The sequence below is a fragment of the Barbatula barbatula genome (assembly GCF_947034865.1).
Source record: "Barbatula barbatula genome assembly, chromosome: 13".
NCBI classification, from domain to species: Eukaryota; Metazoa; Chordata; class Actinopteri; order Cypriniformes; family Nemacheilidae; genus Barbatula; species Barbatula barbatula.
Genome location: NC_136776.1, coordinates 19,840,682 through 19,854,127, shown reverse-complemented (window position 1 = coordinate 19,854,127; position 13,446 = coordinate 19,840,682). Strand labels below are relative to the sequence as shown.

At 38.7% G+C, this 13,446-nt stretch overlaps 3 protein-coding genes across 6 annotated transcripts; 1 reads left to right on the top strand and 2 right to left on the bottom strand.

Annotated features, from left to right (window-relative positions):
• Positions 1-335: 335 nt before the first annotated feature.
• Positions 336-9,216, bottom strand: malt2 (MALT paracaspase 2). 4 transcript variants are annotated; one of them, XM_079472173.1, is made up of 17 exons: positions 8,937-9,216; positions 6,961-7,099; positions 6,714-6,880; positions 6,134-6,264; positions 5,911-6,061; positions 5,629-5,816; positions 5,439-5,535; positions 4,222-4,266; positions 4,090-4,131; positions 3,800-4,003; positions 3,211-3,388; positions 2,912-2,986; positions 2,714-2,841; positions 2,457-2,606; positions 1,590-1,747; positions 1,365-1,502; positions 336-1,029 (listed from the first exon to the last, which is right to left on the bottom strand). In XM_079472173.1, exons 2-17 carry the CDS (start codon positions 7,095-7,097, stop codon positions 604-606), a joined length of 2,415 nt encoding a protein of 804 aa, XP_079328299.1. In that variant the 5' UTR covers positions 7,098-7,099; positions 8,937-9,216; the 3' UTR covers positions 336-603. The 4 variants fall into 4 exon arrangements, with proteins under 4 accessions (XP_079328299.1, XP_079328297.1, XP_079328298.1 ...); XM_079472171.1 differs by having other exon boundaries at positions 6,961-7,102; positions 9,069-9,216; XM_079472172.1 differs by having other exon boundaries at positions 9,069-9,193.
• Positions 9,081-10,742, bottom strand: mrpl54 (mitochondrial ribosomal protein L54). The gene is made up of 3 exons (XM_079472180.1): positions 10,430-10,742; positions 9,839-9,995; positions 9,081-9,732 (listed from the first exon to the last, which is right to left on the bottom strand). Exons 1-3 carry the CDS (start codon positions 10,644-10,646, stop codon positions 9,600-9,602), a joined length of 507 nt encoding a protein of 168 aa, XP_079328306.1. The 5' UTR covers positions 10,647-10,742; the 3' UTR covers positions 9,081-9,599.
• On the top strand, positions 10,610-12,534 carry fam32a (family with sequence similarity 32 member A). The gene is made up of 4 exons (XM_079472181.1): positions 10,610-10,913; positions 11,115-11,256; positions 11,427-11,480; positions 11,562-12,534. Exons 1-4 carry the CDS (start codon positions 10,846-10,848, stop codon positions 11,628-11,630), a joined length of 333 nt encoding a protein of 110 aa, XP_079328307.1. The 5' UTR covers positions 10,610-10,845; the 3' UTR covers positions 11,631-12,534.
• The last annotated feature ends 912 nt before the right edge of the window (positions 12,535-13,446 follow it).

Here is a 13,446-nt window from a genome sequence, read left to right as displayed (position 1 = left end):
ATTTAGAAAACATTTTTATAAACTTATTATTTTGTTGGTTCTGCTAATTAATATATATATATATATATATAATTATTTATAATTACGGTCTGCTGAAAAGGAAAAACGTACCTAAATGTTTTGTTCTTTTTTTTATAGAAATTACTATTTAATTTAGTTCGCATTCTTTAACATTTTACGGGTAAAAGACTCGCTAGTTTTTTTTATAACAGTGTCATTTGTTCATAATAAGTGTGTTTATTCATTTAAGGTTGGTTTAATTCTTAGATACTATTTAGTCACTTATTCTTAAAAAGAAAATGTAATTGTGACTTTGGGATATAAAATACAATCTTCACAAAACGTTTTCAGTGTATTTAATACAAACAATACAAAACAAGTTGATTTGAAAACGTATAGACGATATGACTTAGCGAGGCATAGAAAGACTCTCCTTTATAGAAAGACTAACTTTCTCCATTATACTCCCATTCGCATTTATTCACATGCTTCAAAACACAAACACTGTCAGGTGTAACAGGAACGTAGAAACACCTACAGCATTTTCACTGTAGCATACTCAAAATGTTTGTAACAAAGCTTTGAATGAAAAACTCTCCCCACTTAAAATGAATGTGGTAAGCTGCTGAATTTGAACGGGAGCTGCTCTGCCGCAGCACCAGGCAAACTTTTGGTTTCAGGAGGGTCTTCACAAACAAGGAACTCCGGGCTTATGCTTTCCTCTGGCTCATTCTTCAATCCACATCTTGTTGGTGATTCCATTGGCCTCTGATAATAGGACCAAGACGTAGATTCCGATCTGATGGAGGAGAAGTCTGTCAAGCCTACACTAAAGGACGAAGACTCCGGCATGCTGGACATTTGAAGATCTGAGGAGGAAGATGCTGAGAAGCATTGGAGTGGCCGTGCCTCGTGGAGATTAAGTTTTGATACTAGAGGTTTACCAACGGACACCCTTTTCTCTTCCAAAAGCTCCTCATCCAGATTAGTGTACTTGTAGTGAAGACATAGAGTAAATGAAAGCTCTTTCTGTGAGGGGAAGTAAATATTCCATTACATTGTGTTTATGTCTATACAATTATTATCTCTTCCCTTTTTATTCAATATTTTTTAAAGTTGCATTAAAGCAGATGTATTCATGTTGCATATGTAATAGATTCGATCGAAATGTCCAATGTTCTTCCTTGAGAGTCAGTGTCCTGTAAATAACACCTGCTACCCTGGTAAAACACACCTAAAATGGCTAAAGAAGGTCTTCAGAATTTCTTAATATTGCTGATTTAACAGGACAGTCGCCCTTGAGGAACAGGTTTGTACACCCCTGCATTACATGTTTTGCACTGCCTAAAAAAACAATATCGTACCTGGAGCCTTTGCAGGGCGCTAATACGAGTGAAGAGCTGACACTGTTCCAGAGGCTGGAAATCATCCAGGGTTAACAATATGCTTCCAGCTTCAAGGAGAGTCTCCTGATTGCTTTGCTTCAGGTCTACTTCAGGACCCTGAAATGGACCAAAATAATCAATTTTGTGACACGAGGCTATGAAGACTATGAAACTTTTCTTGGATTGACAATAAAGAGAGTTTACCTCTGTGAAGTCAGAGAGTTGAGCCGAGCAGGACATGATGTCTTTCGGAGTTTCCAGTATCCGCGTGTAGATAATCATGATGTTTGAGAACTCAGCAGCGAAGGCCAGCTGTACTTTAATGCCGCATTCGAACTTAATACAGCGACTTTCAGGAAGAACTAGTAAAAATAAAACAAAAATCACGTCTTATCCGTTTCTCCACATTTTACCTACAATGTAAATTTCAGTCTGTAAGAATCAGAAGTTGCGACCAAGTTTAGACGTATTTCACAGTGAAACAAGATATTGAATGAAAAGGTTGTGGTTAGTTTTTTCCCTGCAAATTGATTGGATCTTGTAAAAACAGGCCTGTCATTTTAGAATTGTTGTTAAAAATGACTTTTTGTGAACTGACTTGCATGAATGCATTATGCACCACAAAACTAGAACTAGAAAGAAATAGGGTACATTTTTAAATAAACTTTAAATAAACGCTAACAACTATACTAACAATTTTTACTTTCTAAAACTTCTGATACTAACTATTATTTGGATAGGTTATGTGGCACTATTCAATTGAAGTTTATCTAATCCCAACCCCAAGGGGCGGTTTCCCGGACACCTAGTTAAACCTAGTCCCATATCGGGCAACAACTTGCACTGACATATCCTAAAATAAATCAATGCGACTGTTTTGTCTCCAAATGCACACAGTAATGTTTGTTTGTAAAGTATGTTTTTAAAAACGTTATAAATCTTCTAATTTAAGGCTTAGTACTGGCTTTAACTAATCCCTGTCTGGGAAACCGCCCCAAGAGGGAAGCTTGCCATAAAAGAACACAACTGTTAGCCAAATAAGCATATGAAGCTAAGTGAGGAGAGTATCACCATGTGCAATAGCCCACTGTAAATTCCTCGTTGACGCTGTGACCTTACAATCCGGGGCCTTTATTCTGTCAGTAAGTGCACGGCGCTCTGAGAGATTACTGCGCAGCTCCAGAGCCTGCCGACCTCGGGTAATAATGCATCTTCCCATGTCTGCAATCGAACACAAACATGTTAAACCATGCAAAATTATGTTATCTGCAGCTTAATAAGCATTAAACCAAACCAGCGATGGAATTGGAGTAGGTTTAACCCCAAACCTTCTGCTACTTTATCAAGTAAAACGGTGACCTTCTCCGGCTCCATGAGTCTCTTCTTGAGGAAGCTCATGAAGATTCCATTAGAGAGGTTGTCTTTGTTTACTTCGAACGCTTCGGCGTCAACGCACCTGGATTAAATATATGATGGCTGTCAATTTTATCTGTTAATATCGATGACATTACTAGAGCGAGACTCACGTTGCGTAGCCGAACACTATGTTTGCGGTAACTTTCAAGGGGCCGGGCTGTGGGATGCTGTCATCGTTCGGGTTTCTGTTTGAACAGCACCAAATGTTGACTGTTTTAAAACTTGTTTGCAAACACACACGTATACACAAACTGAGGGTGTCACAACATTGACAATAACAATGATATTTAAAACAAGGATATCTTTGGCTACGAAATCTGATATCATGACAGCCCTACTACACACATACAGTATATCAGTTAAATAAACCGAAATGATCACGAACAATGTAAAGCACTACGAGTCAAACCGTTTGCGACACATGTCCATAAGAAAGATGTTCAGTCCCGTCTGGCGTTGTTGCATGCGCTGTAACACGTCCTGCACCCAGAGGCAGTGTTTGGAGGTATATGAGGCCGGAGCGTCGATGGGCACCATGAAACTGTTCCCGTAATTCTCATAGCCGTGACCGGCAAAGTACAACAGCCCTTGAAATGACATTCATGCAGAATGAAGCATTGTAAGAGATCCAACTGTATGTTTTGAACTGATAATAATTCAATTGAATCAAGAAATGTATTTATGTTCAGTGATAAGTTAAAAAAGGAAATGACTAAGTTCCTCTTGCCTCAAATGCACAAAACCAAAACAATATCAATACTACATATGGAAATTGCACAGAATACGCCATTTGTGTGGGGGAAGTCTGGCAATACAGCATTATATTTCTGAATATAATAACAGAGCTGTGAGTACTTCACTTTTTTTGATAGCTGGATAGCATTACCAAATCTCCCACAATTTAATTCAATGCATTATTTGTACTTTTATCCGAAGCAGTGCATTCAAGTTAAGTATTTTCGTTGCGCTGCAACATATACAGTAGATAGGGAACTAACCATAAACTCCTCGATCCAGCAGCAGCAGGAACTCATTGACGGCACTTTGCATCTCCTGCTGGTTGAGGTCCAGCAGAGACACGACTTTAAAGTCCAGCTGCCGTAGAAGGTTTGTCAACTCGTGCACGTCAGCCATCGGAGCTCTGAGCTGTCTGTGGTGCAGGTAGTTCATGTTTCCGATAAGCAACGCGACCTTATCAGTGGCTATAATTTGTGTGTGAGAATTGACAAGATTGACATACTGCAGCAGATCTTTCAAAGACATTAAGGACGGTATTTTCATCACGTACCGTAAAAATCACTTCTTTGTTTTGGTGCTAAATCTGGACCATCTGTTAAATGTGAGTGACAACGAAACATCATATACTGTCCTAACTAAAGATATGTTTGAATGCTAAATAAATAAATAAATATGTGCGTACCTGCTTCAGTCATTTCCCAAGAGGCGTCTGAAACCGAACTAGGACCTGAGGGAAAACAGGCCATATTATATTTTAAGGAGGCCGACAAAGCCATAAATTTTTTGGAAGATCTATTGAAAGAAATGCAATATAATACATATAACTTTGTTTTAAGAGGAGTATTAAGATCTAACATAATGAAGCGTTATACCTTTATTATCTTAGAATGAGCTATTTCTATCTACATACACCACGGATCCCCTTACATGGAATTCACCATGTTGTTCTACAGTAGCCCTAAACCGGGGGTCGGGAACCTGTGGCTCTTCTGCCCCCCTGCTGCGGCTCCCTGCAGTCTTTATAAGGCCGTCTTAATGCCTGTATTAAAATGCGTTTTGGTTGATCGGATCACAAGTGGACGAAAGAGGCACATACTCGTTTACACCTGCTGCTGTTATCTATCTATTTTGACCACATTTGTCCTGATTTCTTCAAGAAAATGATGTACTAGATGTAATTGTATTTGCTTTTTCAGATATTTCCTTTAAATAGACTAAATAAGTGCATGCAATATACATATGAGCGTGATCCGAGATGATAGAAAAAAACAGCGGTTTTATTTCTGCTTTGACAGATGTGAGATAGCACCGAACACTGTATGCATGTGTTAGAAATTGAATGGTGAGAAAACATTCAGCTTTTTTTCTTTAACCCAAACTTTTTAGCTGGTATAGATTAAATCATGTCTGACTACTGTGCTTTTTAAAATGTTTACGCATGATGTCCGTATGCGTAGAGTAGGTGGTCTCTTGTGGCTGTTCTTCAAACGCAAAACAAAAGTTCACAGAAAAAAGCTGAAGTCTAACTAAAGCAGTGTGTGCAACACCGCGACGCTACTCTCCTATTGCAACACTTATTGCCAGGGACAAAAATGTATACATTTTCGAACATCTAAATACAAAGATCGCACTATATTGCCATAACTACTACCTTACATGCATAACCTGTGTTGTAGTTCTTTAAAGGCTCCAAACTGCTCTAAAGAGCGTGTTTCGTAAACACGTAAAATCTATTTCTGCAAAGAAGCGAAAACGTGACAACTTAGTCCTGTGTCAGCCACCGTAGTGCTTCAAAAGGGAGGGGTGATGTGAGCCGCTGGTTGCAATTCGCAACCTTACCGCTAGATGATGCTAAATTTCACACAATGGACCTTTAAGGAAACATCTCGAGCGACTCACCTATGTTCACTTGCACCTGATCACTCCATATTTCATGATAGAGGTTGTAGGCCCTGCAGGTGTATGTACCTCGGTGAGCTGTGGTTACACATGGAATCTGCATGAGAACATATAGCCAAACATTCAACTCACGTTGACTTTAAAACAGAGAAATAGAGCTTGAATGATAACATAACACTGAAGGTGAGACCTTTAAAATACTTCTAGCTGAATTTGGCATTGGCTGTTTGTTATGGTACCACTGGAACTGTGCAGGCGGGTTGGCCTGAGCACCACATTCGAGACAGAGAGCATCACCCTCCACCAGTGATAGAGGTCTGGGCTGCTTAGTTATAAGCAAAACGCTTGACGTCGATAGAAAGTCGCTACTGTTTGAACCTGCAAACACATATATTCAAAGACCATTTATATACAAAGGCTTTATGAAACCCGTAAGGTTTTATGAAAGTGTAAGGTGAATATATTTACATACCTGCACTTGCACCTCCAGACCTCAGTACCCGTACGTTGGCCCAGTTGGAGAAGACGTACTTGTCACCAAAACTTACACGACAGATGTAGTGGCCCTGCTGAACTGGATTTAAAGTGCCCAAAACCAATTCTGGGCTACTGCCTCCTGGCACCTAAAGATAAATCAATGATTAGTCTATTGGGACAAAAATGACAGTCTTACAAATTACATTTGTTTACCAGACCTCATCTCTGCCTTTGAACCACTGGTAGGTGAGATCCAAAGGTCCGACAGCTTTGCAGCACAAAACCACCGGACTTCCCTCGGGTACCCGTTGACTTTGTGGATGCAGTGTGATATTGATGTCCTCCATCGCTTCAAAAAATCAAAACATGCATTCAGATACTATTGTCACAATCACCAGCCAGAGTGCCCTTGTGCTTCACAAGAGGGTTCTCCACACACCACCCGGACTGCCAATTCTTACTACATTTCCCATAAGCCTTTGGACTCATTAATCCGCATTGCATTCCCCTGTGTCTTGCTACCTGTTGCACCTCTGCCTATCTAAACCCAGTTTACACACTTTGTTACCCAGTTCTCTGTTCCCAGTTTTTGTCTTGTTTGGACTGATTATCTGTTTATGACCTTGGATTATGCCTTGTACCCCTTTTCATTTACTGTGTTTGGATCCTCACCTCTGTGCCTGTGCAAATCGTAACCACTATATAGCTCAATAGGAAAAATTGTATACCTTATACAGTATGTGTTCTTGCATGCACTTTGGAGTAAAGCAATGTAGCTCTTACAGAGGAAATGCGTACCATGCATCGTAAGAAATTCAACAGCCTCTCTGTGGTCCATTTTCTTGAAGCACTGAAGCAGGTAACTCGAGGTACAGCCTCTATCCGCAAGGAGGGCAAGCAAGTATCGGCCAGGGCTGCCTTTAGGACTTAACACCTTAAGTGAGCAGTCCGTCAACTCCTTGTCGCTAAAAAATAGGAGGATTTATGTACAGGAAGTAAAAACATAAATGAATTTAAATCATGATTAAATTTACAATGAACTCACCTACAGGAGAACTGTGGCTGTTCGGCCACTGCCCTCGCAAGTTGTTTCCAACCATGCTGTAAATTGTCCAGCATATAACCGAGTCTGTTTAACGTTGCTTCGCTGAGAGTGTTTAGACCCAAATTGCTATCCTCCATAACTGCTTCAGAAATTACCAAAACATTATTTATATTCAACTTTGCAACTAAAATGGCTCATTTTAAATAAGTCTATTTTCTAAAGCTGAAATGTATGGCATCAAATAAACTATACAGTAACATTTTAGTAAGCAGTAGGAGAAATAAACACATTAAAGACTCGTTTGAAAAATCCTCAGTAAAACATTTGTAAATGACTGTTTAAAAGAATCCCAAACCAGAAATTCCCCGGACATTGATGGGTTGCGTATCAAATCCCTGTAACACCTAAACTCTTGTAATACAAATGGGAAGATGTCATTGATGTCTATTGTGCCACATCTGCATCAAACATATCTTTATATTTTTTACCAGTTCTCCCCTGATAGCACACAAACATCTGGCAGAGATGTCTTGCTCCTCTGCAAAACGTCTCTGAGACGTCTGCTGTCAGATGTCAAATAGACATCTATAAGATGTCTGTAAGATGTTTATGATATAGAAAGGATGTAAAACTGCTCCAAAACATTTAGCAGATGTTAAAGATGGGGTAAATCTCATATTACTCTTGAGTGCCTATACGGTAGTAATGCATACGTCGTATCTTCAAAGAGTATTAAAGTTTGATAACATTTATCAAAGAGAGATACAACTGTACGATTATTTCTGGAAAAAGACAAGCTGCTGGAGGCAGGCAGGGGGATGGAACTACAGCACAAGCACACAGTACATCATCGCATTATCCCTTCGTGTTGAATAGATGCACTTATGCACCGTTTGCCAACAAAACACAGACATACGACCTAGTTTGACTTACCGCATGCAGTCCATGTCTTGCGTCTTTTAGCGCAGGGACCGTTTGTATAACATTCTAAACTTTCCTGTGGCTCTGCGGTTAGAGCCAGGCGCTTGCAACGCCAATGTCATGGGTATGAACCCAGGGATTGCACATACTTAGAAACAAATGTGTAGTGTAATGCAATGCAAGTCCCTTTGGATAAAAGCTACTGCCAAATGCATAAATGTAAATTTCCGTCAACCGAGTGAAGCCGCATTGATGGACGTGCTCTTTCGCTCACTGGATGACGCGTGGGTGTGCTTTTCGGGAGAATGGCTGATAATATGAATAGAACAGACTTATAAAAACTCTAATACTACGTCCAACTCATTTTCAAACAAGTTCATCATATTAAGCCAGCTAGTTTAACAGTCAAAAGAAGTTAGAGTGCATGAAATAGCATGTTACCCCATCTTTAAACAGGCACCTTGCAGACATACCGGGTCTTAATAATAACTGGTGTGATTTTATAGAAATTAGCATGATTTTAACCAGTAAAACTCTGGTTACACGCGTGGTAATCTGCCCAAAATGCATTCTTACTACACATTTAATATAATAAACCATGGTTATTTTCCTAAGGTTAGATATGAGTTGGGGATGAAAAAGCATTAGAATAGGAAAAAAGGAAGCAACATTATAAATGAAGAAGATGTACAAGTCACAAAGGTTACCGATAACAACCCCTAAAAGGTCAATTTGCACGTCGGGAAAATGAAGACGTAAAACTTCAATTCACCAACTTCTATAATATAAACGGAATAGCCACTAAGATCACAAACAACGTTAAACGCGCAACTGAACGTATACTAACTTTTGCATTACGGACACGCGTGTCGTCACGCTTCATGAACTATACACACTTGAGTTCAAGATCTTTGCACTCTACACATCACTTTAGTATAATAAACATCTCGTTCTAGACATAAATATCTAGTATAGGATTGTTACGTTTTCTGACGTGCAAGAACTAGTTTTTAATAAATACAGCAAATGATTTAGAGAAGTAAATGTAACGTTACCTGGTGCACGGCAATTGAGACTCCAGGAAGTGCGTTTATCTCGCCGCTTCCTAAATGTAAGTTACACAGAAATACCGACCGAGATGCGACGAGCGCACAACAATATGACCAAAATAAAAGTATTGAAGGTACCTGTACACATGTAAGTTTAGTCAAACAGTTAAGCTGATGTGGTCGGATGTTGAATCTTTCCGCTTATCGTAAATCATTATGGTAAACAACCGAGTCCGCTTTCTTTGCCAGCAGTTCCTCTTTCTAACATGTATTTGCATGCACGCGCACCCAGATTGTTACTTTCACCTTCTCGACCTAAATGAGCAATGCATCGTTATCTCAAAGTCTCAAAAAATGTTTACATTGGTGATATAACTGATAATGGCAGAAGAATTTTATTTTTATGTGAAGTGAGTGAGACAAACACACAATGAAACCGATATTGCTAAACAGAATTAACTTTAAAGTGAACACCGTATCAAAAAATACATCATCCTTAGGTACAGGGGCACAGACTAAATAAAAAAGATCACAACTGAGATGTGTGGTAATCTGGCAAAGATGCTGGGCTTCTCTACTATAGTTTCTTCTGTATTTGTATGATGTGCGATCCACGTAACGTCCACTGAGTATGAAGGCAAAAAAAGTCCTCTATGCCGGGTTCACACCCTACATCTTTTTGCCTTTATGCAGTTTATTGTGTCTCCATATATGCTCCTTCCTTAAAAGCTTCCAGTATTCCCAACTGTCCGGATCCAGTTCGTTGAGTTTTTTAGGTGGACCAAGATCCAGCTGAAACAACCTGAAAGTGTCACAGAACACACAGCTTGGGTTAAACTGCATTCTTTCTAAATTATATGAGAGATTATGAAATAAATGTGATCAAATCGGCACATAAACATTCATACCATTCTGGATACTCCTCCTTCGGTTTAAGTGAAGGGTCCTGGCCCTGTTTGAACACGTTTACTCCAACTGCATGGGTGCACAGTGTGACTGGGTCCTTACAGACGTCTGGGCCCTTAAGGGCTTCTTTTGCCATTCCTTTCCCTTTCCCTTTAGTTACTTTCATTGCAAAAAAAGAACAAAATTAGTTTTGCATTTAATTATTTTGTTCGCATTTAATATCACAAAGATATGTTGTGCATGCTGACATGGCCTGCAGTGTGACACCGTATCCTACTTTTAGACAGAATCGTTATTGTTATAAAATTGTATTTATATTTTAAATCTACATGTAACACTACACGTTTTAAAAAATATACACCTGTCAATGCTAGTGACCGATAACATACGCAAAATAATGCTTTTGACATTATACACTATTACGAATTCAATATATATCCATTATCCACAGCACATTCTATACATAATAAGCCACATTACAATTACAACTACATTGCAAATCAATTCATGAATTTGGTCCTCCAAGGTCAGATGTCAACAGAAGCAGGCTCATGTTGACGTCACTAGATAAAGATATCGCAGACAAACCTTACCTGCTTTCTTAGCATAGCCACATGTCTGGATCATAGGAACGTTTACAAAACGCTCGTTAAAAGAAGTCAAGGTTAACCTCTTAAAAGAACGCAGTACGTGTAGGGCCATTGTGCCTTCTATGGTCTTCCACCATGCTTGTCCGACATACTTAAATGTGAGACATGCTTCCGGGTGAAACCGGAACTTACCAGATTTCATAAGATTTTCAAATAGCATTTTTTCAAACAGCGCAAATATTATTTCTAAACACGGTGTGACACAATAACGACAACAGAATATTACAGACGCGGAAGTATTATTATTATTAAGTGAATTATTAAGTTTAGCTCCTGGCCACTAGAGGGCGGTAATACAGCGAATAGCCTATAAAGACTCTATTTTGACGGCCGCTACTGTTCTACTAGAAGAATCTAGGATGTCGGAATACGCACCTACCCAGAAAGGCGCTCTAAAATTGAAAGGAGTCCAGTTGCCAAGTAAAAAGTATGTCTAAATACATACCTATACTCTTCCAGATATACAAAACAATAATATATTTAGTTATTTGTCGCGGAAAAACCGCCACGATTACGACGAAGTAGACGATAGCGTAAACGTTAGCTGTTATGCTAGCTTGTGTTGTGTTGTAACGTAATCGTTTCTCGCTATAATACACGTTTATTAAGTTGCTGTGTGTTTTAATAGGAAAAAGAAGAAGGACAAGGAAAGGAAGAATTTAGAGCAGCAAATGCTGGCCAGTCAAACCGAAGAAGAGGGAGCCGAGAAAGGTTATGTTGATAAAAGGACACCAGCTCAGATGGCGTTTGACAAAGTACAGGAGAAAAGGGTATTTATGGTTTTATATTTTATCTGTATGATGTCTGTAAACGTTAGAACACGTTTAGAATTATTAATCCACATCCAAAACAACATTAAAACATTGGAAAAGCACACAAGTGATTGAAATGTATTTATCTTTGTATGCTTTTTTGTTATTGATATATTATGTTATCTTAGCAAATGGAGCGGATTTTAAAGAAGGCATCCAAGACACACAAGAGAAGAGTTGAGGTATGTAGCTGGTCCTAAATTCATATTTAAGTTAGCCATGTCATGCGTATTAATATGTTAAGAACGTTTGTTCTGTTACAGGATTTTAACAGACACCTGGACGCACTGACAGAGCATTATGACATACCCAAAGTCAGCTGGACTAAATAAGTTCACTTCTTCGGCTCCATTTTCATCCGGTTGCTGGCAGAGTAACGTCATCTGTTATGATGTTACGTTAAATCTCATTCGACCTGTTGTGATATTACTGTATATACTTTCTTATTGAACTTTTTGTCTGTTGCCAGCGTCGAGCAGTATTTGTAGATTTGGGTCATTCACTTTACAGTAGCAATAGATTTCTTAACATTCGGATAATACAAGACTGCGTCTTCAAAGGAATTAAGTGTGGTTTTCTTTCACAGTTGTATGAATGCTAATTTGCATGAGAATGCCATTATAGTTGTTTGGCTTTGTACCAATAAATTTGGCTACTGTCATCCAAAAGGGTGTCTAGTCCTTCCTTTCAGGGTATTTATAAGAGATAAGAGCTATCCTGTGGCTAAGAGGTTAGAGCATGGCGCTCTTAAGATATGCATTATAAATGTAAAATGTAAAGAGCTGCATTTTATACAAGGGTATCAATGTTGCAATAAAGCGCAGTAACAGCAGGTTGCGCCATTGTTCTTTGTTTTTGCCTTTCCCTGCTTTCATGCTGAAGTTGGGTTTAAAAAGTGGCCTGCTTTTATGAAGACATTTAATAATCCATCCATTAATTTTCTTATCCAGGTCGCGGGGGACATTTAATTAATGAAACTATTTACTATGAATAAAACTTTATTTCTTTGTCATAAATTTGGGGGGAAAGGTTAAATTCATTGTTAAGTGCGAAATAGCCCAATACTTTGCTTTTAAAAGGCTATGTTTGAAAACCAATATACTCCACTGTTTATACTGGTTGCTAGTTTGTGAAACAAATGTTTAATTCTAAATTTTATAAAATGTTTAAAATCAGTTTTTGCTTGTGGTCAAGCCGAATGCACAACATTGAAAGTGCTATATTGTGCATTTTTGCTAATAATAATTTGGATATTCTAGCCATTGTATGCTTGCAAACAATGTACATAATCTGTCCTCTACACATATACACCACAGAAATGGTAATAGTCTGGTCGTATGTATTCTAAACATAGCCCAGAAATCACTCCAATGAGTATCTGCAGTACCTTTGAAATTGTAGCTCCTGTGATCTCAAGTCAATGAAACCTCTTGTCATAAGAATCTTCAACCAGCTATAAGCACACCAGCCACATGCCTTAATTACAAGGGTCAGGCCACTTAGAGCTCGTATGCGTGTGCTGGTCCTGCGTGCACAAGGGGGACGAACAAACATGAAACAGACGAAACCACATAATCACATTGTTAAATTACACAGTCATAAAATCAAACATATCAAAGCTCTGCCACAGGGTATAATCATAGATCAGCGCGATGTGTCCAAAGCATCAATCACGATACGTCAATGCATGTTGTTTTATAATGTGGCAAATTATTTCCCTACTAATAATGCAAGCACTTCAGATGGCTGTAAACAGGTTGCCAGCGTCCCACTTTGAAAAGACGTATTTTGCAATAATATAATGCAGTTAAGTTATATCACAACCGATTACATTATTGTTGAAAGTTAAAGTTGAATGTGAAAGTGAGCATAACATATTGAACTTTAATTGAACATCTGTGTTGTCCAGCACAACTCGAGGACGTTCCAAAAAGCCTCTTCCTGTATGAGCTTCAATATAAACAAGGAACCTTTCCAGGATTAAATTACATTTTGGATCCCAGACCTCCGAACAGCGCAGCATGAAGTCAAATACATTACATTCAAGAAATAAATAAAAGCAAGCAACCTGCAAGCACGTGTGTGGCTGTTTCAATGGACCTTCGGGACAGTCAGACTTAATTTCCCTTTGAGACGATATTTACAACT

Bases quoted from the DNA above. Each gene is read 5' to 3' on its own strand.
- fam32a (XM_079472181.1), top strand. From the start codon at position 10,846: ATGTCGGAATACGCACCTACCCAGAAAGGCGCTCTAAAATTGAAAGGA. The intron at 11,257-11,426 runs GTATTTATGGTT...ATGTTATCTTAG, and splicing joins ACAAAGTACAGGAGAAAAGG to CAAATGGAGCGGATTTTAAA. The intron at 11,481-11,561 runs GTATGTAGCTGG...GTTCTGTTACAG, and splicing joins CACACAAGAGAAGAGTTGAG to GATTTTAACAGACACCTGGA.
- malt2 (XM_079472171.1), bottom strand. The intron at 4,267-5,438 runs GTGAGTCGCTCG...GTTTTCCCTCAG, and splicing joins TCAGGTGCAAGTGAACATAG to GTCCTAGTTCGGTTTCAGAC. The intron at 2,842-2,911 runs GTGAGTCTCGCT...TATTTAATCCAG, and splicing joins ATAGTGTTCGGCTACGCAAC to GTGCGTTGACGCCGAAGCGT.
- mrpl54 (XM_079472180.1), bottom strand. From the start codon at position 10,646: ATGCTATTTGAAAATCTTATGAAATCTGGTAAGTTCCGGTTTCACCCG. The intron at 9,996-10,429 runs GTAAGGTTTGTC...TTGCAATGAAAG, and splicing joins TGGCTATGCTAAGAAAGCAG to TAACTAAAGGGAAAGGGAAA. The intron at 9,733-9,838 runs GTATGAATGTTT...TGACACTTTCAG, and splicing joins AAGGAGGAGTATCCAGAATG to GTTGTTTCAGCTGGATCTTG.